General features: G+C 48.8%; 1 protein-coding gene across 1 annotated transcript in view; it reads right to left on the minus strand.

The window, feature by feature from the left end:
* znhit6 (zinc finger HIT-type containing 6) overlaps positions 1–22725 on the minus strand; it is a 97260-nt gene extending 74535 nt beyond the window's left edge. The window contains exons 1-5 of the mRNA XM_085983548.1: positions 21187–22725; positions 18234–18299; positions 15964–16070; positions 15789–15874; positions 11672–11775 (exon numbers count right to left, since the gene is read on the minus strand). Coding sequence (XP_085839674.1) covers positions 11672–11775; positions 15789–15874; positions 15964–16070; positions 18234–18299; positions 21187–22226 — 1403 coding nt within the window. The 5' untranslated portion in view covers positions 22227–22725. The remainder of the gene's footprint in view (positions 1–11671; positions 11776–15788; positions 15875–15963; positions 16071–18233; positions 18300–21186) is intronic.
* Positions 22726–23979: the final 1254 nt, after the last annotated feature.

Consider the following 23979-nt stretch of genomic DNA (forward strand, 5'->3'; position numbering starts at 1 on the left):
GAGACTGGCTGCCCGTTACGCACCCAGCCCCGGTTACCTTTCTGTCGACTTCGGTGGAAATCGGGTGGGGTGTATACGGTGGGGGGAGGGAGGGAAGGCTATCAGAATAAGAGCAGGAGTTGGCCACGCAGCCCCTCGAGCCCGCTCCGCCACACCGGCCCCTCGAGCCCGCTCCGCCACACCGGCCCCTCGAGCCCGCTCCGCCACACCGGCCCCTCGAGCCCGCTCCGCCACACCGGCCCCTCGAGCCCGCTCCGCCACACCGGCCCCTCGAGCCCGCTCCGCCACACCGGCCCCTCGAGCCCGCTCCGCCACACCGGCCCCTCGAGCCCGCTCCGCCACACCGGCCCCTCGAGCCCGCTCCGCCACACCGGCCCCTCGAGCCCGCTCCGCCACACCGGCCCCTCGAGCCCGCTCCGCCACACCGGCCCCTCGAGCCCGCTCCGCCACACCGGCCCCTCGAGCCCGCTCCGCCACACCGGCCCGTCGAGCCCGCTCCGCCACACCGGCCCCTCGAGCCCGCTCCGCCACACCGGCCCCTCGAGCCCGCTCCGCCACACCGGCCCCTCGAGCCCGCTCCGCCACACCGGCCCCTCGAGCCCGCTCCGCCACACCGGCCCCTCGAGCCCGCTCCGCCACACCGGCCCCTCGAGCCCGCTCCGCCACACCGGCCCCTCGAGCCCGCTCCGCCACACCGGCCCCTCGAGCCCGCTCCGCCACACCGGCCCCTCGAGCCCGCTCCGCCACACCGGCCCCTCGAGCCCGCTCCGCCACACCAACCCCTCGAGCCTGCTCCGCCATTCCATAAGATCATGGCTGATCTTTGACCTCAACTCCACTTTCCCGCCCGATCCCAATATCCCTCGATTCCCTCAGTATCAAAAAAAATGGACGTTGCTCCTTTGTCAGTTTTCCGACCCCCCACCACTGAAGTTGAGAATCTCCCCACCACATCCACCCACCCCGCACCTGCCCATTTAATTTCTCTGGCGTGTTAAAACATCTGGATGACTGAGCAATCAGAACGGCTGTCAAGCCACACTCTTGACTTTGCCCACTATTACTCCTAGAGTCATAATGGCACAGAAGGAGGCCATTCAGCCCATCGAGTCCGTGTCGGTTCTCTCTAGAGCAATCCAGTCAGTCCCATTCCCCCGCTCTATCCCCGTAGCCCTGCAAGTTTATTTCCCTCAAGTGCCTATCCAGTCTCCCCTTGAAAACACCGAGTGTCTCCGCTTCCACCACTTCCGTCGGCAGCGAGTTCCAGGTCCTCACCACTCGCTGCATAAAAAAGTTTTTCCTCACATCCCCCCTGTATCTCTTGCCCAAAACCTTCAATCTGTGTCCCCTAGTCCTTGTACCATCAACTAGTGGGAACAGCCTTTCCCCGTCTAGCCTATCCAAACCCGTCATAATCCTGTACAACTCGATCAAATCACCCCTCAACCTCCTTTGCTCTAATGAAAACAAATCCAGCTTCTCCAACCAGTCCTTGTAGCTAAGATCCCCCATCCCCGGAACCATTCTGGTAAATCTCCTCTGCACCCTCTCCAGGGCCTTCACATCCTTCCTAAAGTGTGGTGACCAGAACTGGACGCAATACTCCAGTTGTGGCCTAACCAGCGCTTTATAAAGGTTCAGCATAACTTCTCTACTTTTGGACTCAATACCTCTATTTATGAAGCCCAAGATCCCATATGCTTTGCTAACCACTCTCTCAATATGTCCTGTCACCTTCAGGGACCTATGCACATTAACTCCCAGGCCCCTCTGTCCCTGCACACTCTGTAAAACTGTGCCATTAAGTGTATATTGCCTCTCCCTGTTCCTTCTGCCAAAATGCATCACCTCACACTTCTCTGTATTAAACTCCATCTGCCACTTGTCTGCCCATTCTGCGAGCCTTTCTATGTCCTGTTGCAGTCGATTGGTATCATCCTCACTGTTTGCCACACCCCCAAGTTTGGTGTCATCAGTAAATTTAGAAATTCTACTCTGTATTCCAATATCCAGGTCATTTATATATATCAAAAAAAAGTGTGGCCCCGGCATAGCTTGCATCGAGCCACAATAAAGTTACAACAACCTATATTTATACATCTCCTTTAACGCAGTGAAACGTTCCAAGGTGCTTCACAGCAAAAATTTGACACCGAGCCACATAAGGAGATATTAGGAAAGATGACCAAAAGCTTGGTCAAAGAGGGAGGTTTTCAGGAAGGGTTTAAAAAGGAGAGCAAGAGGCAGAAAGGTTTAGGGAGGGAAGTCCAGAGCTTAGGGCCCAGGTAGCTGAAGGCACGGCCGCCAATGGTGGGACAATTAAAATCGGGGATGTGCAAGAGGCCAGAATTGAAGGAGCGCAGAGATCTCGGGGGGGTTGTGGGGTTGGAGGGGGGTTACAGAGATAGGGAGGGGTGTAGGGTGGGAGGGAGTTACTGTGATGGGGAGGGGTGTAAAGCTGAAAGAGGTTACAGAGATAGGGAGGGGGTTACAGAGAGAGGGAGGGTTGTAGGGGATTACAGAGATTGGGAAGGGGGCGAGGAGGTCATGGAGGAGGTTACAGAGATGGGGAGGGTTGTAGGGGATGGAGGCAGTTACAGAGATAGGGCGGGGGGGGTGATGAGGCCATGGAGGGATTTGAACACGAGGATGAGAATTGAGCCAAATGAATTCTCGACAGGAAGGCAGAGAGCTGTACCTCGTAGATAGCATGACCCAAGCTGTTCAGTTAATCGTGGCAACACTTGTGTGGGTGCTGGAGACTTGTTAAAAAAAGGGAAGATCAGAGCTTTTCCACGAGAACAGCAACCCTGCTCTCCAATTCAATTGGCGTCAATTCCCTTTTCCAGGAAGGAACATATTTATAGAAAACTGCACCAACAGATCCAATTTGAAGATGATGAATGACACCCCTGGTGTCAGCAACATGTGATATTCATTACTGGAAACGAACAATCGTTAGGGCCAGAACTGGAAACCACGAACCTTCGCCAGTTCCTCCCCTCCGAAATCAAAACAAAACACACATTTATACCTTAAAAAATAAGCCAACCTATCCAAAGTTCCCACTCAATTTTTTTTTCTCACACGCGGCCCCTTTAAGGGCCATTCAGAATTCCGCACCTGCGCAGTTTTCCTATTTAAAAGCCGTCTCACCGGCTGCGCGGGGTCTGCAGAGAGCCGCGTGGCCGTGCAGCTCGACGGGAACGTTGAACGTAGCCCGATATTTGTAGAGCTATTTTAGCACGTGGTGTTTAAACCTAGCGCTTCCCATCGCCGTTCTCTCCCTTTTCCCCCTCACCCATGCCAAATAATTTATGTACCATTATTACATGTGCCAAAAATGTCAACGTAATTTTGGACTTGTATGTTATTTTAGTCAACAATTTCAGATCATAACCTCGGCCCCCATTACATTTTTACGTATTTTTTATCCACACCTTTGTTTTGTGCCCTTCCCCCCTTTCTCTCCCACATGGCAGCTGTCTCCCATTCTGCCAGCGCATTTCACACCTAATCTAGAGCCGTCTTTTGTCTCCACTAGTCCTATCGCCATCTCGTCTCGTTTTGAATACCTCTTAATGTCTCTTCACTTCTCTTTTGTTCTTTCACCCCCATTTCCCAGCCCCCAAACTGGCCTTTTAATCTGTTTCATTTCCTGTGTTTTCTCAGTCCTGACGAAGGGTTTTGACCCGAAACGTTGACTCTATTTCTCTCTCCACGGATGTTGCCTGGCCTGCTGAGTTTTTCCAGCATTTTCTGTTGTTATTTTAGTCAAGTGGTTTAAATAAATAAATAAATGTAGATCTGTTATGTAACTTGCCAGAACCTGCACAGAAAACCAACGCTAATGGTTCGGCAAACATTAGTCATTATGATGGACTGCCCTCCGAGGGAATGAGGGGTAAACAGGCTGTAACAGTTCAAGAGCAGAGACTCGAAAGGTCGGCATGGAACATAGTACAAAGTTTCAACAATGAGTCGGGTCATAAATTTAAAATTAATTCACTAATATCTAGCGAATTTCAAATTGCCACACGTAAGACTAGGAAAGACAGACAGACTTGCATTTAGAAATTAAGACCATTGCTTTTCTTGTTATATATAAATGACCTGGGCTTGGGTATAGGGTGTATAATTTCAAAGTATGCAGATGACACAACACTTGGCAACGTAGTAAACAGTAAAGCAGGAGAGTATCAGACGTCAGGAGGACATAGACAGACGGGTGAAATGGGCAGACAGGTGGCAGATACAATTTAATGCAGATAAGTGTGAAGTGATGTGACTTTGGGAGGAACATGGAGAGGCAGGATAATCTAAACGGTACTATTTGAGGGGGGTGCAAATTCACCAATCTTTGAAGGTGGCAGGGCAAGGTGATAAGGCGTTTAAGAAAGTGTATGGGATACTTGACTTTGTTAATAGGGCCATTGAATGCAAAAGCAAGGAAGTTATGCTAAACCTTTATAAATCACTGGTCAGGTCCCAGCTGGAATAGTGTGTCCAGTTCTGGGCACCGCACTTTAGGAAGGATGTCAAGGCCTTGGAGAGGGTGCAGAGGGGATTTACTAGAATGGTACCAGGGGTGAGGGACTTCAGTTGTGTGGAGAGACTGGAGAAGCTGGGATTGTTCTCCTTAGAGCAGAGAAGGTTAAGGGGAAACCTAATAGAGGTATTCAAAATCATGAGGGGTTTTGATAGAGCAAGTAGGGAGAAACCATTGCCTTTGGCACATGGGTCAGTAATCAGAAGTCAAAGATTTAAAATAATTGGCAAAAGAGCTAGAGGGGAAATGGGAAGAAATGTCTTAGTAACGTTCAAAAGGCAATTGGACATGTACCTAATGAGGACTAATTTGCGGGGCTGTGGGGAAAGAGCAGAGAGTGGGACTAATTGGAGAGCTCTTTCAAAGAGCTGGCACAGGCACGATGGGCCGAATGGCCTCCTCCTGTGCTGTGAGATTCTATGATTCCATTCTATAGAAACATAGAAGATAGGAGCAGGAGTAGGCCATTCGACCCCTCGAGCCTGCTCCGCCATTCAATGAGATCATGGCTGATCATCCAAATTCAGTACCCGGTCCCTGCCTTCTCCCCATATCCCTTGATCCCTTTAGCCTTAAGAAATATATCTAACTCCTTCTTGAATATCTTTAATAAGTTGGCCTCTACTGCCTTCTGTGGTAGAGAATTCCACAGGTTCCCAACTCTCTGGGTGAAGAAATTCCTCCTCATCTCTGTCCTAAATGGCTTACACCCCTTATCCTTAGACCCCTGGTTCTGGACTCCCCGACCATCGGGAACATCCTTCCAGCATCTAGTCTGTCTAGTCCTGTTAGAATTTTATAAGTTTCAATGAGATCCCCTCTCATTCTTCTAAACTCCAGCGAGTATAAGCCCAATCGACCCAATCTCTCCTCATACGTCATTCCTGCCATCCCAGGTATCAGTCTGGTGAATCTTCGCTGCACTCCCTCCATGGCAAGAACATCCTTCCTCAGATAAGGTGACCAAAACTGCACACAATACTCAAGGTGTGGTCTCACCAAGGCCCTGTACCACTGTAATTCTACAATGTGCCTTTCACACCCTTCGCAGCCAATGAGTTACTTTTAGCGTGCAGTCATTATGTCAGCAACCACGGCAGACATTTTTGCACAGCAAGATCCCACAAACAATGTTCCCTCTCTTTTTTTGTACTGAGCGGGTCACAAACTCCTTTGAACGCGACCTTTTCGTCCGCGGGCAAATTTTAAAACAACAACCACTTAAAAAGCATGTATACAGTAATGCCATATTGCCACCCCACCATCTCAAATCATGAGACAATCAGACAAGGTTCTGTACACGTTTAACGTAACGTCTCTGCTGTTGAATTCTAATTTTCTAGAAATGAGCCCCAGTGCTTTATTTGCACTTTTATGGGTTTTTTAGCCAGCGTTGCTACTTTTAGTGATTTGTGAATCTACACCCCTAGATCCCTTTCCACCTCTACTCCATTTAGTCTCTTATTTTCCAAGGAGTGGGTCGCCTCCTTATTCCTCCTACCAACACGCACCACCTCACACTTACCGATATTGAAATTCACTTGTCGTTTACATGCCCATTCTGCAAGTTTGTTTACGGTAGAATTAATTCAAAGCTTTTAGTTCGTCTGTACAAACTCTATTTTAAAAATAAAATGACTGGGATATAAAAGAACTGCATAATAATATGTTAACACTTCAGAAACCTCACTCGGTTACACGGTTACACATCGACAAACAATCCAAAAGCCTGAGGTGAGCTGAAAGAGGCCGATCCATTCATGCAATTAGCATTAATTTAAAAAATGTCAATGTATTAGCCCATCCCTCATGTCACTATAGCAACGGCTGCACAAGCAGCAGGAGCAGCGGCTTTCCTATGGCGCTGACGTGCTGGACGTCCACATAAATAATTAGAATATTAATCACAAGGCAACCAACCAACAAATATAAAATGCTGTAGTTCTTTAGTTCACAGTATTAAAAAGAATTCAACAAAAGCGGGTATCCGTATTTCCAACTTCAATCACTTCCATTAATAAACGTGGTCTTGTTGAACCAGCGCCCCCCCATGTAACAGGTCAGAAATGCAGCTCTTATTCACAAGTGCAGTTTGCGCCACCGAATTAAAAAATCATAGCATTTCCTGCTTTTTGTTAACAGAAATAAACATTCAACTTTCTTCCTGGACAGGAGAACCAATCAGACTGACTTGAAAATGTTTACTAATATGGTGATGTAAAGATGTTAATTTATGAATTTCGCTTCTAACGTTTTTCTCTCAAACATTCTCCACAATATGAATCCCTGCTCTTATCATAAAAAGTGTGGAATTATTTTAGGTATTTCCCAATCAAATAGTGGGAAACAAACTTCATTGTACTCTCAATTTTTAATCTCCTATTTCAAACATTTATACCAAATCAAAATTGTACAGTATCAGTTTAATCGAAGTATTTTGTTTTATTCATTCCTGGGATGTGGGCGTCGCTGGCAAGGCCAGCACTTATTGCCCATCCCTAATTGCCCTCGAGAAGGTGGTGGTGAGTCGCCTTCTTGAACCGCTGCAGTCCGTGTGGTGAAGGTGCTCTCACAGTGCTGTTAGGGAGGGAGTTCCAGGATTTTGACCCAGCGACGATGAAGGAACGGCCGATATATTTCCAAGTCAGGATGGTGTGTGACTTGGAGGGGAACTTGGAGGTGGCGGTGTTCCCATGCGCCTGCTGCCCTCGTCCTTCTAGGTGGAAGAGGTCGTGGGTTTGGGAGGTGCTGCCGAAGAAGCCTTGGTGAGTTGCTGCAGTGCATCTTGTAGATGGTACACACTGCAGCCACGGTACGCCGGTGGTGGAGGGAGTGAATGTTTAAGGGGGTGGATGGGGTGCCAATCAAACGGGCTGCTTTGTCCTGGATGGTGTCGAGCTTCTTGAGTGTTGTTGGAGCTGCACTCATCCAGGCAAGTGGAGAGTATTCCATCACACTCCTGACTTGTGCCTTGTAGATGGTGGAAAGGCTTTGGGGAGTCAGGAGGTGAGACACTCTGACCTGCTCTTGTTGCCACAGTGTTTATGTGGCTGGTCCAGTTAAGTTTCTGGTCAATGGTGACCCCCAGGATGTTGATAGTTTGAAGAACTGTACTGTAACCAGGATCTCTAGTGCACCGTAACTCCATGGCCATGGGAAGTGCCAAAGCTATTCTCTTCCCTCACACACATCCAACCCTCACTGTGTGATTTGCAGAATCGGAGGCAGCAAAGACAGCCCGGATTTTGTTTAAAAATGTAAAATGTTGGCCTTTATCTCAAGGGGGGTGGTGGAATACAAAGGGATGGAAGTTATGTTACAGTTATATAAAGGTCTCGTCAGACCCCACTCTGGTTAGAGCTCTGCGTTCAGTTCAGGGCCCCGCACCTCAGGAAGGATAGACTGGTCTTAGAGGGGGTGCAACGCAGATTCACCAGAATTATACCGGGGCTAAAAGAGTTAAATTATGAGAATGGGGTGTATAGACTAGGCTTGTATAGACGATTAAGGGTTGATCTAATTGAGGTGTTTAAGATGATTAAAGGAGTTGATCGGGTCGATAGAGAGAAACTATTTCCTCTGGTGGGGGGAGTCCAGAACAAGGGGGCAGAACCTTAAAATTAGAGCCAGGCCGTTCAGGGGTGATGTCAAGAAACACTTCTTCACACAAAGGGGGGTGGGAATCTGGAACTCTCTCCCCCCAAAAAGCTACTGAGGCTGGGGGTGGGGGGGGGGGGGGGGTGGTCAATTGAAAATGTCAAAACTAAGATTGACATATTTTTGGTTGGCAAGGGTATTAAGGGTTATGGAACCAAGGCGGGTAGCTGGAGTTAAAATACAGATCAGCCAATTGAATGGCCTCCTCCTGTTCTTATTTACTTGAAACTTCCTAGTTAATTCTGAAGTCTCAATAGCATTGGCAATAATCGGGATATACACCCAGTGTGGGGTGGGTGAAACAGCACAGGAGTTAAAATGATGGTTACAGCTATCGGGACAGATTGGAGCTTTCCTCTTTAGAAAAGAGAAGACATAGCGGTGACCTGATAGAGGTCTTTAAAATTATGACTGGGCAGGCTAGATGCGGAGAGGTGATGTTTCCACTTGTGGCAGAATCCAAAACTAGGGCCCATCAATACAAGATAGTTACTAATAAATCCAATAGGGAAATAAGGAGAGATGTCTTTACTCAGAGAGTGGTTAGAATGTGCAAGGGACGTGGTTGAGGCGAATAGCTTAGATACTTTCAAAAGGAAACTAGACGAGTACATGAGAGAAAAGGGAATAGGAAGATATGCTGAAAGGCTGTGACGAGGCAGATGGAATGGGAGGAGACCCGTGTGGAGTATAAACAAACACTAGCACAGGCTGGTCGGGCCGAATGGCCTGTTTCTGTGCTGTATATTCTATGTAATTATGGTTTGTTTACAGGGCTTGACAGGGTAGATGCTCAGAGGATGTTTCCCCTGGCTGGGGAGTCTCGAACCAGGGGCCACAGTCTCAGAATAAGGAGTCGGCCATTTAGGACTGAGATGAGGAGAAATTTCTTCACTCAGAGGGTGGTGAATCTTTGGAATTCTCTACCCCAGAGGGCTGTGGAGGCTCAGTCGTTGAGTATATTCAAGACAGAGATCAATAGATTGTTGAATATTAAGAGAATCAAGGGATATGAGGATAGTTCAGGAAAGTGGAGTTGAGGTTGAAGATCAGCCTTGATCTTATTGAATGGCGGAGCAGGCTCGAGGGGCCGAATGGCCGGCTCCTGCTCATAATTCTTATGTTTTCTTCTTCTTGTTTTCAAGATTAAGACAGGTTTACAGCAACGAATGAGTCAATTTCCGCTTTCATTACAAGGGCTTCTGGAAGTTCAGGCGCATGGGAACACCACCACCTCCCAGTTCCCCTCCAAGTCACACACCCTCCTGACTTGGAAGTATATCGGCCGATCCTTCATCGTCGCCGGGTCGATATCCTGGAACTCCCTCCCCAACAGCACTGTGGGAGTACCTTCACCACACGGACTGCAGCGGTTCAAGGCGGTGGCTCACCACCACCTTCTCGAGGGCGATTAGGGATGGGCAATAAATGCCAGCGACGCCCACATCCCAGGAACAAATTTAAAAAACGCAAAATCTGTCATGAACCAGCGGGCAGCGTTTAAGAAAAGCTCGAGGAACAGCGCCTCATCTTTCGATTAGGCACTTTACAGCCTTCTGGACTCAACATAGAATTCAACAATTTCAGATCATAACCTCGGCCCCTATCATATATATATTTTTTATCCACACTTTTTCTTTGTGCCCTTTCTTTCTTCTCCCCCACACGTCAGCTGTCCTTCACTCTGCCAGCGCAATTTACACTTCATCGCGAGCCATCCTTTGTTTCTTAACCTGTCCCGTTACCATCTCCGCTCGCCTTGAATATCTCTCAATGTCTCTTAATCTCTCCTGCCTTCCATCCTATCACAGACCTTCCCTTTTGTTCTTTCATCCTCTCCCCCATTTCCCAGCCCCTAAACTTGCTTTAAAATCTGTTCCTTTTCCTGCTTTTTTTCTTCCGTTCTGACGAAAGGTCTTCGACCTGAAATGTTGACTCTGTTTTTCTCTCCGCGGATGCTGCCTGACCTGCTGAGTTTTTCTAGCGTTTTCTGTTGTGATTTCAGATTTCCAGCATCTGCAGTATTTTGCTATTTTAAAAAATATATATTCCTCGATGTATTTAAGAATGGCAACTTGGCGCAGTTTGATTAAAACAGCTGAAAATGGGTTGATCACCAAATATAACCATGTTTAATCACCGTGTCGATCCAGCGCCCGAGTGTAACTCGATTTTAAATGACTGAAAATGACTTTATACCGAACCATAGTAGTGTCCCTGAGCCCAAAGGAATCAGCTTAATTTTCAGAGCCTCCTCGAAGGCCCTGCAAACGAGCGCCATTAGCGGAAGCTCGCCATGGCGATGAATTCAGTTTTGTGGGCGGGGCCAGCTTCCAGCGCGATTTTAATTTTTTTCCACACACACTGGCGCAAAAGATTGCGGAAACTCGGTTTGCACTGGACGTAATCTGCGCTTGAAATTCCACGCTCTTTTGCGCCGGTTTCGGGCAAATTGAGCCGATAAAACTAGCGCGACTGAGCGGAAACTCCACCCCCAAAGTGTTCGAAATCACACTGCACCTTATGCAATAGCTTAGCCGCTACAACTAGAACACAGAATCATAGAGATTCACGGCACAGAAGGAGGCTATTCGGCCCGTCGTGTCCGTGCCAGCCGACAAAGAGCGATCCAGCCTAATCCTACTTTCCAGCTCTTGGTCCGTAGCCCTGTAGGTTACGGCACTTCAAGTGCATATCCAAGTACTTTTTAAATGTGATGAGGGTTTCTGCCTCTACCACCCTTTCAGGCAGTGAGTTCCAGACCCTCACCACCCTCTGGGTGAAAAAAGTTCTCAAATCCCCTATAATCCTTCTACCAATTACTTTAAATCTAGGCCCCCTGGTTATTGACCTCTCTGCTGGGGGAAATAGGTCCTTCCTGTCCACTCTATCTGGACCTCTCATAATTTTATACACCTCAATCAAGTCTCCCCTCAGCCTCCTCTGTTCCAAAGAAAACAACCCCAGCCCATCCAATCTTTCCTCATGGCTAAAGTTCCCCAGCCCAGGCAACATCCTCGTAAATCTCCTCTGCACCCTCTCTAGTGCGATAACATCCTTCCTGTAATGTGGTGACCAGAACTGCACGCAGTATTCTAGCTGTGGCCTAACTAGTGTTTTATACAGTTCAAGCATAACCTCCCTGCTCCTATATTCTATGCCTCGGCTAATAAAGGCAAGTATCCCGTATGCCTTCTTAACCACCTTATCTACATGTTTAATTTTTATCTTGAACTTTTAGCTTAATATTTTAATACTATTAATACAAGTTGCACTGAGCACTGTAAAAATCATTACATTTTTCCTTCAGAGGTGATTTCCTATCCTCTGCTGCCTTACCCAAAGCCGCAGGGTTTGATGGGCACAATCCCATCCTGGTCAAGGGCAAGGACGAAAACCAATTGGTGACTTTTGAACTATGCAGGCTTCCATTCTTAACTGCCGCACTTCTCCGTGAAAACGTACCTCTTGTTGAAATAGGTTGAATTCTCTCTTCTTTTTGTAAACCCAATGGGTAAAAGTTTCAGGTCAATGTTACATTTACGAGCTCGATTTTTCATATAATTTAGCTGCAAGATGGAAAGAGAGAGAGAGAGAGAGATACCATCAGCAAAAACACGGAAGGATGTTGTCGATAAAAAGACTGATCGCTGCAAACTAAAAACGTCGCACAAGACTACAATGAATACACTGAGCGCACAGAAAGGACGAGGAGAGATTGCCGGGGCAACTTGCACTGAACTGCTAGTTATTGCTAATTGCTGGAACTGCTAGTTATTGCTAATTGCTGGAGTTAGGGTGGAGGGGCAGCGGGGGGGAAATAATCTGGGGTCAATTTGAGAAATTCAACCCCACATCCACAGGAGACCGGATGGCACGATTCAGAAGTTTGCAGATTATACAAAAATTGGTGGTTGATAGCGAGGAAGAAAGCTGGAGACTTTAGGAAGATGTCAACGGACTGGTCAGAAAAGTGGCAAATGGAATTCAATCCGGAGAAGAAGTGTGAGGTAACGCATTTGGGGAAGGCTCACAAGGCAAGAGAATACACAATAAATGGTAGGACACTGAGAGCAAGGACAGGAAGGTGGGAAAAGGTGGAGGGGTGACTCTGTTAATTAATGATGGTATTAGCACAATAGAGAGAGAGAGGGATGACTGAAGTTCAGGAAACCAGGATGTAGAAGCAGTTTGGGTAGAGATGAGAAATAATAAAGGCAAGAAGTCACTTGTGGGAGTGGTGTACAGGCCCCCTAACAGTAACCACATGGTAGGATGGAGTATAAAGGAAAAAATAATGGGAGCTTGTCAGAAGGGTACGGCAATAATCATGGGGGATTTTAATCTACATATAGACTGGAAAAATCAGATGGGCAAAGGTAGCATAGATGAGGAGTTCATGTAAGAAACTATCCCGAAAACATTCCAACAGCATGTTCTGGAGCCAATCAGAGAGCAGGCTATACTAGACCTGGTATTGTGCAACGAGATACGATTAATTAATGACCTCATAGTGAAGGCACCCCTAGGTAGCAGCGATCATAATATGATTGAATTTTACATTCAGTTTGAGAGAGAGAAGAGTGGGTCCAAGACTAGTATTTTAAACTTAAATAAGGGCAATTATGAGGGCATGAAAGCAGAGCCAGCTAAAGTGAACTGGCAAATTAGGTTAAAGGATAGGTCAATAGAGTTGCAGTGGCGGACATTTAAGAGGATATTTCAAAATACACAGAATATATACATTCCAACAAGAAAGAAAAATTCCAAGGGGCGGACCCACCATCCGTGGTTAACTAAAAAAGTTAAAGATAGTATTAAACTTAAAGAAAAAGCATATAATTGCACAAAGATGGGTGGCAGGTCAGAAGATTGGACAGAATATCAAAAACAGCAAAGAATGACTAAAAGATCAATAAGGAGAGAAAAATTAGAGTACGAGAGAAAGCTAGCTAGAAATATAAAAACAGATAAGAGTTTATACAGATATTTAAAAAAGTTAACAAAGTGAGCATTGGTCCTATAAAAAGTGAGTCTGGGGAATTAATAATGGAAAATAAGGAGATGGCAGTTGAATTGAACAGGTATTTTGCATCGGCCTTCACTATAGAGGATACAAGTAACATCCCAGAAATAGCTGGGAATCAGGAAATGGAAGGGAGGGAGGAACTCAAGAAAATTATAATCACTAGGGAAGTGGTACTGAGCAAATTGTTGGAGCTGTGGGCTGACAAGTTCCCGGGTCCTGATGGACTTCATCCTAGGGTCTTTAAAGAAGTGGCTAGTGAGATAGTTGATGCGTTGGTTTTAATTTTCCAAAATTCCCTAGATTCGGGGAAGGTTCCATTAGATTGGAAAATAGCGAATGTAACTCCTTTATTCAAAAAGGGAGGGAGACAGAAAGCAGGAAACTACAGGCCAGTTAGCTTAACATCTGTCAAAGGGAAGATGTTAGAAGCTATTATTAAAGACGTTATAGCAGGGCACTTGGAAAAGTTCAAGGTAATCAGGCAGAGTCAACATGGTTTTGTGAAAGGGAAATCATGTTTAACCAATTTATTGGAGTTCTTTGAGCAAGTAACATGTGCTGTGGATAAAGGGGAACCAGTGGATGTACTGTACTTAGATTTCCAGAAGGCATTTGATAAGGTGCCACATCAAAGGCTATTGCAGAAAATAAAAGCTCATGGTGTAGGGGGTAACATGTTGGCATGGATAGAAGATTGGCTAGCTAACAGGAAACGGAGAGTAGGCATAAATGGGTCATTTTCTGATTGGCAAGATGTAACGAGTGGTGTGCCACAGGGATCAGTGCTGGGACCTCAACTTTTTACAATTTATATAGATGACTTGGATGAAGGGACCGAAGGTATGGTTGCTAAAGTTGCTGATGACACAAAGATAGGTAGGAAAGTAAATTGTGAAGAGGACATAAGGAGGCTACAAAGGGATATAGATAGGTTAAGTGAGTGGGCAAAGATCTGGCAAATGGAGTATAATGTGGGAAAATGTGAAGTTGTCCATTTTGGCAGGAAGAATAAAAAAGCATATTATCTAAATGGTGAGATTGCAGAGCTCTGAGATGCAGAGGGATCTGGGTGTCCTAGTGCATGAATCGCAAAAGGTTACGATGCAGGTACAGCAAGTAATTAGGAAAGCTAATAGAATGTTATTGCTTATTGCGAGGGGAATTGAATACAAAAGTAGGGAGGTTATGCTTCAGTTATACAGGGCATTGGTGAGACCACATCTGGAGCACTGTGTACAGTATTGGTCTCCTTATTTAAGGAAGGATGTAAATGCATTGGAAGCAGTTCAGAGAAGGTTTACCAGACTAATACCTGGAATGGGCAGGTTGTCTTATGAGGAAAGGTTGGACAGGCTAGGCTTGTATCTGCTGGAGTTCAGAAGAGTAAGAGGTGACTTGATTGAAACATATAAGATCCTGAGGGGTCTGGACAGGGTGGATGTGGAGAGGATGTTTCCTCTTGTGGGAGAATCCAGAACTAGGGGTCACTGTTTAAAAATAAGGGGTCGCCCATTTAAGACAGAGATGAGGAGAAATTTTTTCTCACCGAGGGTCGTGAGTCTTTGGAACTCTCTTCCTTAGAGGGCGGTGGAAGCAGAGTCTTTGAATATTTTAAGGCAGAGGTAGATAGATTCTTGGTAAGGAAGGGGGTGAAAAGTTATCGGGGGTAGGCGGGAATGTGGAGTAATCGGATCAGCCATGATCTTATTGAATGGCGGAGCAGGCTCAAGGGGCCGAGTGGCCTACTCCTGCTCCTAATTCGTATGTTCATATGTTCATGTAGAGGAACGGAGGGACCTTGGAGTGCATGTTCACAGATCCTTGAAGGTAACAGGATGGGTAGATAAGAACATAAGAAATAGGAGCAGGAGTGGGCCATTCGGCCCCTCGAGCCTGCTCCACCATTCAATAAGATCATGGCTGATCTTCTACCTCAACTCCACTTTCCCGCCCGACTCCCCATATCCCTTGATTCCCCTAGAGTCCAAAAATCTATCGATCTCAGCCTTGAATATACTCAACGATTCAGCATCCACAGCCCTCTGGGGCAAAGAATTTCAAAGATTCACAACCCCGAGTGAAGAAATTCCTCCTCATCTCGGTCTTAAATGACCGACCCCTTATCCTGAGACCCCTAGTTCTAGACTCTCCAGCCAGGGGGAAACAACCTCTCAGCATCTACCCTGTCAATCCCCCTCAGAATCTTGTATGTTTCAATGAGATCACCTCTCATTCTTCTAAACTCCAGAGAGTATCGGCCCATTCTACACAATCCCTCATCATAGGACAGCCCTCTCATCCCGGGTATGATGGGCCAGCCTATTCTGTCAACAGGGAAGGTCTGCACCATGGAGTTTTCAGAAGGAAAAAACATAACGAAAAAAGACAAAAATCCCATTAAAAAAATGTTATTTAAATTTGTTAAAAAGTCTGTTCTAAGCTCAGTCTCGGGCACTAGCAGCCCCTGAATAATCTAAAACTCCCTGGGTCCTTTAGTTGGCTTTGAAAGAAATAAACTCTTGACGAAAGACCTCAAACGGTTGAACAACTTACAGATTTTGTAGAATTCGGTCGGTGAATGACTTGGTCTCGATTTGCAGCATCTGCCAGCCTTCCAGTGTCCTCCAGAAACCTGTAATCTAAAAGCACCAAGAGCGCGTAAGAGTCGAGCAGAGGTCCCAACGCTTTTGAAGAATCGGCCTGCAATATTTGACCGAAACACACTTACCACTGAGGAGATGCATCTCATTGAAATGGCTGATGGGCGTAAACGCCGTTTTGTCGCGGACTCCATCGCACTCGCTCTCTGCTTTGTGCTTCTTCACGCAGAATAAGCTTCAAATGAAGGAAGAAAGAAAGTCGTTAGCGGTGTAGAGGCTGCATGCTTCCCACCAGGCGACGCTCGGTCGGGAGGTTTGGCGAAGTTGTGCAGGTGGGAGCAGGAAGTTATAAAAGGGACGTGGATTGGTTAAGCGAGTGGGCAAAACTGTGGAAAAACGGAAGCGCGAGGCCGATCACTTTGGAACCAAGGAAGACAGATCAGGAATATTTCCTTAATAGAAACATAGAAAAATAGGAGCAGGAGTCATCCATTCGAGCCTGCTCCGCCATTCAATATGATCATGGCTGATCCTTTATCTCAATATACCATATTCCCGCTCTCTCCCCATACCCTTTGATGCCTTTTGTGTCTAGAAATCTATCTATCTCCTTCTTAAATATATTCAGTGACTTGGCCTCCACAGCCTTCTGTGGTAGAGTATTCCACAGGTTCACCACCCTCTGAGTGAAGAAATTTCTCCTCATCTCAGTCTGAAATGTCCTACCCCGTATCCTGAGACTGTGACCCCTCGTTCTAGACACCCCCAGCCAGGGGAAACATCCTCCCTGCATCCAGTCTGTCTAGCCCTGTCAGAATTTTATACGTTTCAATGAGATCCCCTCATTCTTCTAAACTCTAGTGAATACAGGCCTAGTCGACCCAATCTCTCCTCATACGACAGTCCTGCCATCCCAGGAATCAGTCTGGTGAACCTTCGATGCTCTCCCTCTATGGCAAGTATATCCTTTCTTAGGTAAGGACTGCACACAGTGCACAGTAATGGCGAGAAACTAGGAATTGTGGAGGAGCAGAGTGTCCATGTACACAGATCACTGAAAGCTGGTGGACAGGTACAGAAAGTAATCAAAGAGGCTAATGGAATGTTGGCCTTCATCTCAAGAGGGCTGGAATCGATGTTGCCCCTAATTGTTTTTTTGGGGAGGGTGCGCGGTCCCTTTAAGCGGATGTGTGGTTTTTCCCACTTAAAAGCTGACGACAGGCCTGCGCGGAACCTCCAGGGCCCCGCGCGGCCACACAGTTTAACGGGAACATTGGCTGGAATACAGAGGGATGGAAGTGATGTTAAGAGTTTATATAAAGCTCTGGTCAGACCCCCATCTGGACACTGCATTCAGTTCAGGGCCCCGCACCTCAGGAAGGATATATCGGCCTTGGAGCGGGGGCAGCCCAGACTCACCAGAATGATACCGGGGCTGAAAGGGTTAAATTACAAGGACAGGTTGCACAGACTTGGCTTGTATTCCCTTGAATACAGAAGGTTGAGGGGGTGATCTAATGCAGCCCGTCAAAATGATAAAGGGGTTTTGACAGATTTGATAGAGAGAAACTATTTCATCTGGTGGGGGGGAGCCCAGAACAAGGGGGCGTAACCTTAAAATTAGAGCCAGGCCGGTCAGGGGTGATGTCAGGAAGCACTTCTTCACACAATGGGCAATGGAAATCTGGAACTCTCTTCCCCCAAAAGTCGGTCGATTGAAATTTTCAAGACGAGATCGATATATTGTTGTTAGATAGACAAGGGCATCAAGGGATATAGATCAATGGAGGGTCAGCGGAGTTGAGGGGCAGGTCGGCCATTGCCTGATTGAACGTGGAACTCGCTACCACGGAGTGGTTGAGGCGAATAGCAGAGATACATTTAAGGGGAAGATAGATAACCACATGAGGGAGAAAGGAATAGAAGGATATGGTGATGGGGTGAGATGAAGAGGGGGTGGGAGGAGGCTGGTGTGGAGCAGAAACACCGGCACGGACCGGTTGGGCCGAATGGCCTTTTTCTGTGCTGTACATTCCGTGTAAAATAGTAAGACAAGAAAATTTGCAATGGAGGTGAGAAGTGAGACAGAATTGCTCATCAGATAGGTTCCTGTTCAGTAATGTGGGCAATCCACAAGATGAGCCTCCTATTGGTGCAGCTAGATAAGGAGACATCTGTGAGGGAGAAAGGAATAGAAGGATATGGTGATGGGGTGAGATGAAGAGGGGGTGGGAGGAGGCTGGTGTGGAGCATAAACACCGCATAGACCAGTCGGGCCGAATGGCCTGTTTCTGTGCTGGACATTCTGTGTAATCTGGGAAATTCTATTTCACAGGCCCGAGGGGCTGAATGGCTCACTGCTGCCCCGGCTACTGAATATGAAAAGTTTGTGTTGTACCTGCAAGAATAGGTCATGCAGCGCGGACATCTGTATTTCGCTTCGGCAGCGCCGCACGTTTCACACCTGTTAGGACCACAAAATGAAAAGGCAACAACTTTAAAAAGAGAGTTCGGCAGAACCCTACAAAACCTCCACACCGCAGGAAATGGCAACATGCCCAGGTTCGCTGGCAGTTAACCCACAGATTTACTCATCCTGATGTGACTGGACTCTGGGGGGGGGGGGGGGCACCTGCCAGCCAGCTCACTCCGCAATCCATGGCCTCTCCTGTTCATACCCAACAGAGGCGAACAAAAATGCACCAGCACTCATGTCAATATTGGGATCGATTTTAATCGCTCCACCATTGGCGGCCGTGCCTTCAGCTACCCAGGCCCTAAGCTCCAAATTCCCTCCCTAAACCTCTCCCCCTCTCTCTCCTCCTTTAAGACGCACCTTAAATCCTACCTCTTTGACCAAGCTTTTGATCACCTGTCCTAATATCTCATGTGGTTTGGTGTCAAATTTTGTCTGATTTACGTTCCTGTGAAGGGCCTTGGGATGTTTTATTACATTAAAGGCGCTGTATAAATACAACTTGTTGTTGTTGTATAGTTACAACCTGTATAAAAATAGGACAAATCGTAGTATCGAGCAGTGCAAAGATAGTTTAGCAAGTGTAACTCCTCCAATTCCGGCCTCTTGAGCATCGCCGATTTCCTTTGCTCCGCCATTGGCGGCCGTGCCTTCAGCCGCCTCGGCCCCAAGCTCTGGAATTCCCTCCCTAAACACCACCGCCTCTCTCTCCTCCTTTAAGACGCTCCTTAAAACCGACCTCTTTGACCGAGCTTTTGGTCACCTGTCCTAATATCTCCTTCTGTGGCTCGGTGTCAAATTCTGTTTGATTTACGCTCTTGTGAAGCGCCCTGGGACATTTTACTGTGTTAAAGGTGCTGTATAAATGCAAGTAGTTGTTTTCTGCCAATTCAATTTTTTGCAACTTGCTCCCATATCCAAGACATAGAGTGGGGACCAGAAGGAATAACTGCAATAAAAAACTTTAAAACTTAAGATTTCAAAGATAAATTGGAATGCAATAATTAGGTACGGTTTGAAAAGAATAATAATGTAAATAAAGGACAAGGGCAGCAGGCGCATGGGAACACCGCCAGCTCCAAGTTCCCCTCTAAGTCACACACCATCCTGGCTTGGAAATATATCGCCATTCCTTCATCGTCGCTGGGTCAAAATCCTGGGACTCCCTCCCTAACAGCACTGTGGGAGCACCTTCACCACACGGACTGCAGCAGTTCAAGAAGGTGGCTCACCACCACCTCCTCGAGGGCAACTAGGGATGGACAATAAATGCCGGCCTTGCCAGCGACGCCCACATCCCATGAATGAATTAAAACTAAAACTATATTTCAGCACAGTTGCATATAGACAGTCACTTCTAACTGTGAATGCAAGGCGCAATTAAATATCTTCATAACGAGGGACAAAAAGTATTTGGTATGTTATACTCCAACTCCCTTGCAATTAAGGCTGAGTAAGAAAGTCTTGCTGCAATTATATAGGGCTTTGGTCAGGCCACACCTGGAGTACGGTGTATAGTTTTGGTCGCCTTACCCAAGAGAGGATATACTTGCCTTCGAGGGGATGCAACACAGGCTCACTAGACCGATTCCTGGGATGAGGGGATTGTCCGATGAAGAAAGAACGGGCTTACATTCGCTGGAGTTCAGAAGAATGAGAGGAAATCTCATTGGAATTTTTTGAGGAATTGACAGGGTAGATGCTGAGAGGTTGTTTCCCCCTGGCTGGAGTGTCTAGAACCAGGGGGCATAGTCTCAGGATAAGGGGTCGGCCATTTAGGACTGAGATGAGAAGCTTCTTCACTCAGAAGGTTGTGAATTTTTGGAATTCTCTACCCCAGAGGGCTGTGGAGGCTCAGTCGATCAGTATATTCGAGACAGAGATCGATAGATTTTTGGATATTAAGGGAATCAAGGGATATGGGGATAGTGCAGGAAAGTGGAGATGAGGTAGAAGATCAGCCATGATCTTATTGATTGGCGGAGCAGGCTCGAAGGGCCGAATGGCCGACTCCTGCTCCTAATTCTTATGTTCTTATGTTCATCTGTATAGGTTTGACACCAGACTTCTTCTACTCTTCTCCAAAAACACTGCCACCTGATCTGAAAAACAGCGCCTGTGTCAATGCAGCACTCCTTCAGCATGACATTGAACGGTCATCCTCGATTTATGTGCTCAAGTCCTGGTGTATGGCTTGACCCCATGACTACTCAACTCAACAAAAACTTGTATTTATATAGCCCCTTTAAATGTAGCAGAACATCCCAAGGTGCTTCACAGGAGCGTAGATCAAACAAAATTTGACACCGAGCCACATAAGGAGATATTAGGGCCGGTGACCAAAAGCTTGGCCAAAGAGGTCGGTTTTAAGGAGCGACTTAATGGAGGAGAGGGGGAGGGGTTTAGGGAGGGAATTCCAGAGCTTAGGGCCCAGGCAGCTGAAGGCACGGCCGCCAATTGGCAGAGCGATTAAAATCGGGGGATGCGCAAGAGGCCAGAATTGGAGGAGCGCAGAGATCTCGGGGGGTTGTGGGGACTGGAGGAGGTTACAGAGATAGGGAGGGGCGATGGAGGGATTTGAAAAGTCAGGCCAGTGCTACCGCTCAGCCAAGCTGACACTTGACGTAACTATCCAAATTATTACATTTTTTGTTGAACTTTCAACATCAGAACAACAATTCCCAGAACCTCCTCCCTGGATTAATTTTAGGATTCGACACAAATTAAGATACAGTGCATCTTCATGGAGCAATCAGTCCCCCTCTGTCCTGGCTGCCTTTCTCCAGTAACAGGTTGTGTTTACACCCAGTGTCACCAACGCCAGCTCTCGCCTCTCTCCCACACCCTGCTCTCAGTTTTAAGCGGCTCTGCTTACCCAGATAGTGAGATCTTCCTTTTTACAGCTGCACGACGCTGCAACTCGTGCACTGCAGCAGGGCTCGTGCCCAGTCCGCCCGGGCTCGCACTGTCTCCTCTGGCCCCCGGGCTCGCGCTGTCTCCTCTGGCCCCCGGGCTCGCGCTGTCTCCTCTGGCCCCCGGGCTCGCGCTCTCTCCTCCTCTGGCCCCCGGGCCCACACTGTCTCCTCTGGCCCCCGGGCCCACACTGTCTCCTCTGGCCCCCGGGCCCACACTGTCTCCTCTGGCCCCCGGGCCCACACTGTCTCCTCTGGCCCCCGGGCCCACACTGTCTCCTCTGGCCCCCGGGCCCACACTGTCTCCTCTGGCCCCCGGGCCCACACTGTCTCCTCTGGCCCCCGGGCCCACACTGTCTCCTCTGGCCCCCGGGCCCACACGGTCTCCTCTGGCCCCCGGGCCCACACGGTCTCCTCTGGCCCCCGGGCCCACACTGTCTCCTCTGGCCCCCGGGCCCACACTGTCTCCTCTGGCCCCCGGGCCCACACTGTCTCCTCTGGCCCCCGGGCCCACACTGTCTCCTCTGGCCCCCGGGCCCACACTGTCTCCTCTGCCCGGGCCCACACTGTCTCCTCTGACCCCCGGGCTCACGCTCTCTTCTCCTCTGGCCCCCGGGCCCACACTGTCTCCTCTGGCCCCCGGGCTCACGCTCTCTCCTCCTCTGGCCCCCGGGCTCACGCTCTCTCCTCTGGCCCCCGGGCCCACGCTCTCTCCTCTGGCCCCCGGGCCCACGCTCTCTCCTCTGGCCCCCGGGCTCACGCTCTCTCCTCCTCTGGCCCCCGGGCTCACGCTCTCTCCTCCTCTGGCCCCCGGGCCCACGCTCTCTCCTCTGGCCCCCGGGCCCACGCTCTCTCCTCCTCTGGCCCCCGGGCTCACGCTCTCTCCTCCTCTGGCCCCCGGGCCCACGCTCTCTCCTCTGGCCCCCGGGCCCACGCTCTCTCCTCTGGCCCCCGGGCCCACGCTCTCTCCTCCTCTGGCCCCCGGGCCCACGCTCTCTTGCATCTCAAGCCGCTGCACCGCCTGCAATTCTCGCTGCCGGATGTTGTAGATCTCTGACTTCCACCTCCGGATCCGCCAGTTTGCAGCCTTCCTCCCTCTGAACCTGTGAATGTCTGCGCGGTTTTTGCAGAATGCGCCCCTCGATGGTGGGAGTGGAGCGGGAGGCACTCACAGCTCAACCCGGGAGCTCCGGACACCGCTAGTGTCTCTGGCCAGTGTCCGCAGGGCTGGCGGCCCGGCTGGTCAAACATTAACCTGTTGTGTGCCTGTCACAGCTCATTCAGACCCAGTCCCTGGCGTAAGGTCCCTGAAGTCAGCTCTTTTCAATCAGCAAACACATTTTCCAAATGCACGAACTTCCATTTCAATATGACAGCAAAATACCTCGGATGCTGGAAATCCATTTCAGTCTAGCAGTCAGACTTCAGTCCTATCTAAGCTTTTCACCCTTACTAAAGTTTGACTTTAAAGTCTGTAAAGAGTCTCAGTGTATAGCACCCTCGCCTCAGAGTCAGAAGGTTGTAGGTTCAAAGTCTCACTCCAGAGATTTGAGCACAAAAATCTAGGTTGACACTCCCAGTGCAGAGCTGAGGGAGCGCCGCACTGTCAGAGGGTCAGTACTGAGGGAGCGCCGCGCTGTCGGAGGGTCACTGCTGGGGGAACGCTGCACTGTCGGAGGGGCAGTACTGAGGGAGCGCTGCACTGTCGGAGGGGCAGTACTGAGGGAGCGCTGCACTGTCGGAGGGGCAGTACTGAGGGAGCGCTGCACTGTCGGAGGGGCAGTACTGAGGGAGCGCTGCACTGTCGGAGGGGCAGTACTGAGGGAGCGCCGCGCTGTCGGAGGGTCACTGCTGGGGGAACGCTGCACTGTCGGAGGGGCAGTACTGAGGGAGCGCTGCACTGTCGGAGGGGCAGTACTGAGGGAGCGCCGCGCTGTCGGAGGGTCACTACTGGGGGAACGCTGCACTGTCGGAGGGGCAGTACTGAGGGAGCGCTGCACTGTCGGAGGGTCACTACTGGGGGAACGCTGCACTGTCGGAGGGGCACCACTGAGGGAGCGCTGCACTGTCGCAGGGGCAGTACTGAGGGAGCGCTGCACTGTCGGAGGGTCACTACTGAGGGAGCGCTGCACTGTCGGAGGGGCAGTACTGAGGGAGCGCTGCACTGTCGCAGGGGCAGTACTGAGGGAGCGCTGCACTGTCAGAGGGTCAGTCCTGAGGGAGTGCTGCACTGTCGGTGGGTCAGTACTGAGGGAGCGCTGCACTGTCAGAGGGTCAGTCCTGAGGGAGTGCTGCACTGTTGGAGGTGCCATCTTTCGGATGAGACGTTAAACCGAGGTCCCGTCTGCTCTCTCAGGTGGATGTAAAAGATCCCACGGCACTATTTCAAAGAAGAGCAGGGGAGTTATCCCCGGTGTCCTGGCCAATATTTATCCCTCAAACCAACATAACAAAAACAGATCATCTGGTCATTATCACATTGCTGTCTGTGGGGTCTTGCTGTGCGCAAATTGGCTGCCGCGTTCCCTGCATTACAACAGTGACTGCACTCCAAAAAGCACTTCATTGGCTGTAAAGCGCTTTGAGATGTCCGGTGGTTGTGAAAGGCGCTATAGAAATGCGAGCCTTTCTTTTAATGCTATAGTCACATTGCACTTGCTGATAGAACAAGGCGAGGAAGAGTTGCACTGCCCACTTGCAGCGCTGTGATCTCACTTAACGCCTATACCAAGGGGAGAATTTTTCGGGGGCTCAGT

Source organism: Somniosus microcephalus, chromosome 3 (genome assembly GCF_052327205.1).
Source record: "Somniosus microcephalus isolate GS21.2 chromosome 3, FLI_Smic_1.0, whole genome shotgun sequence".
NCBI lineage: Eukaryota > Metazoa > Chordata > Chondrichthyes > Squaliformes > Somniosidae > Somniosus > Somniosus microcephalus.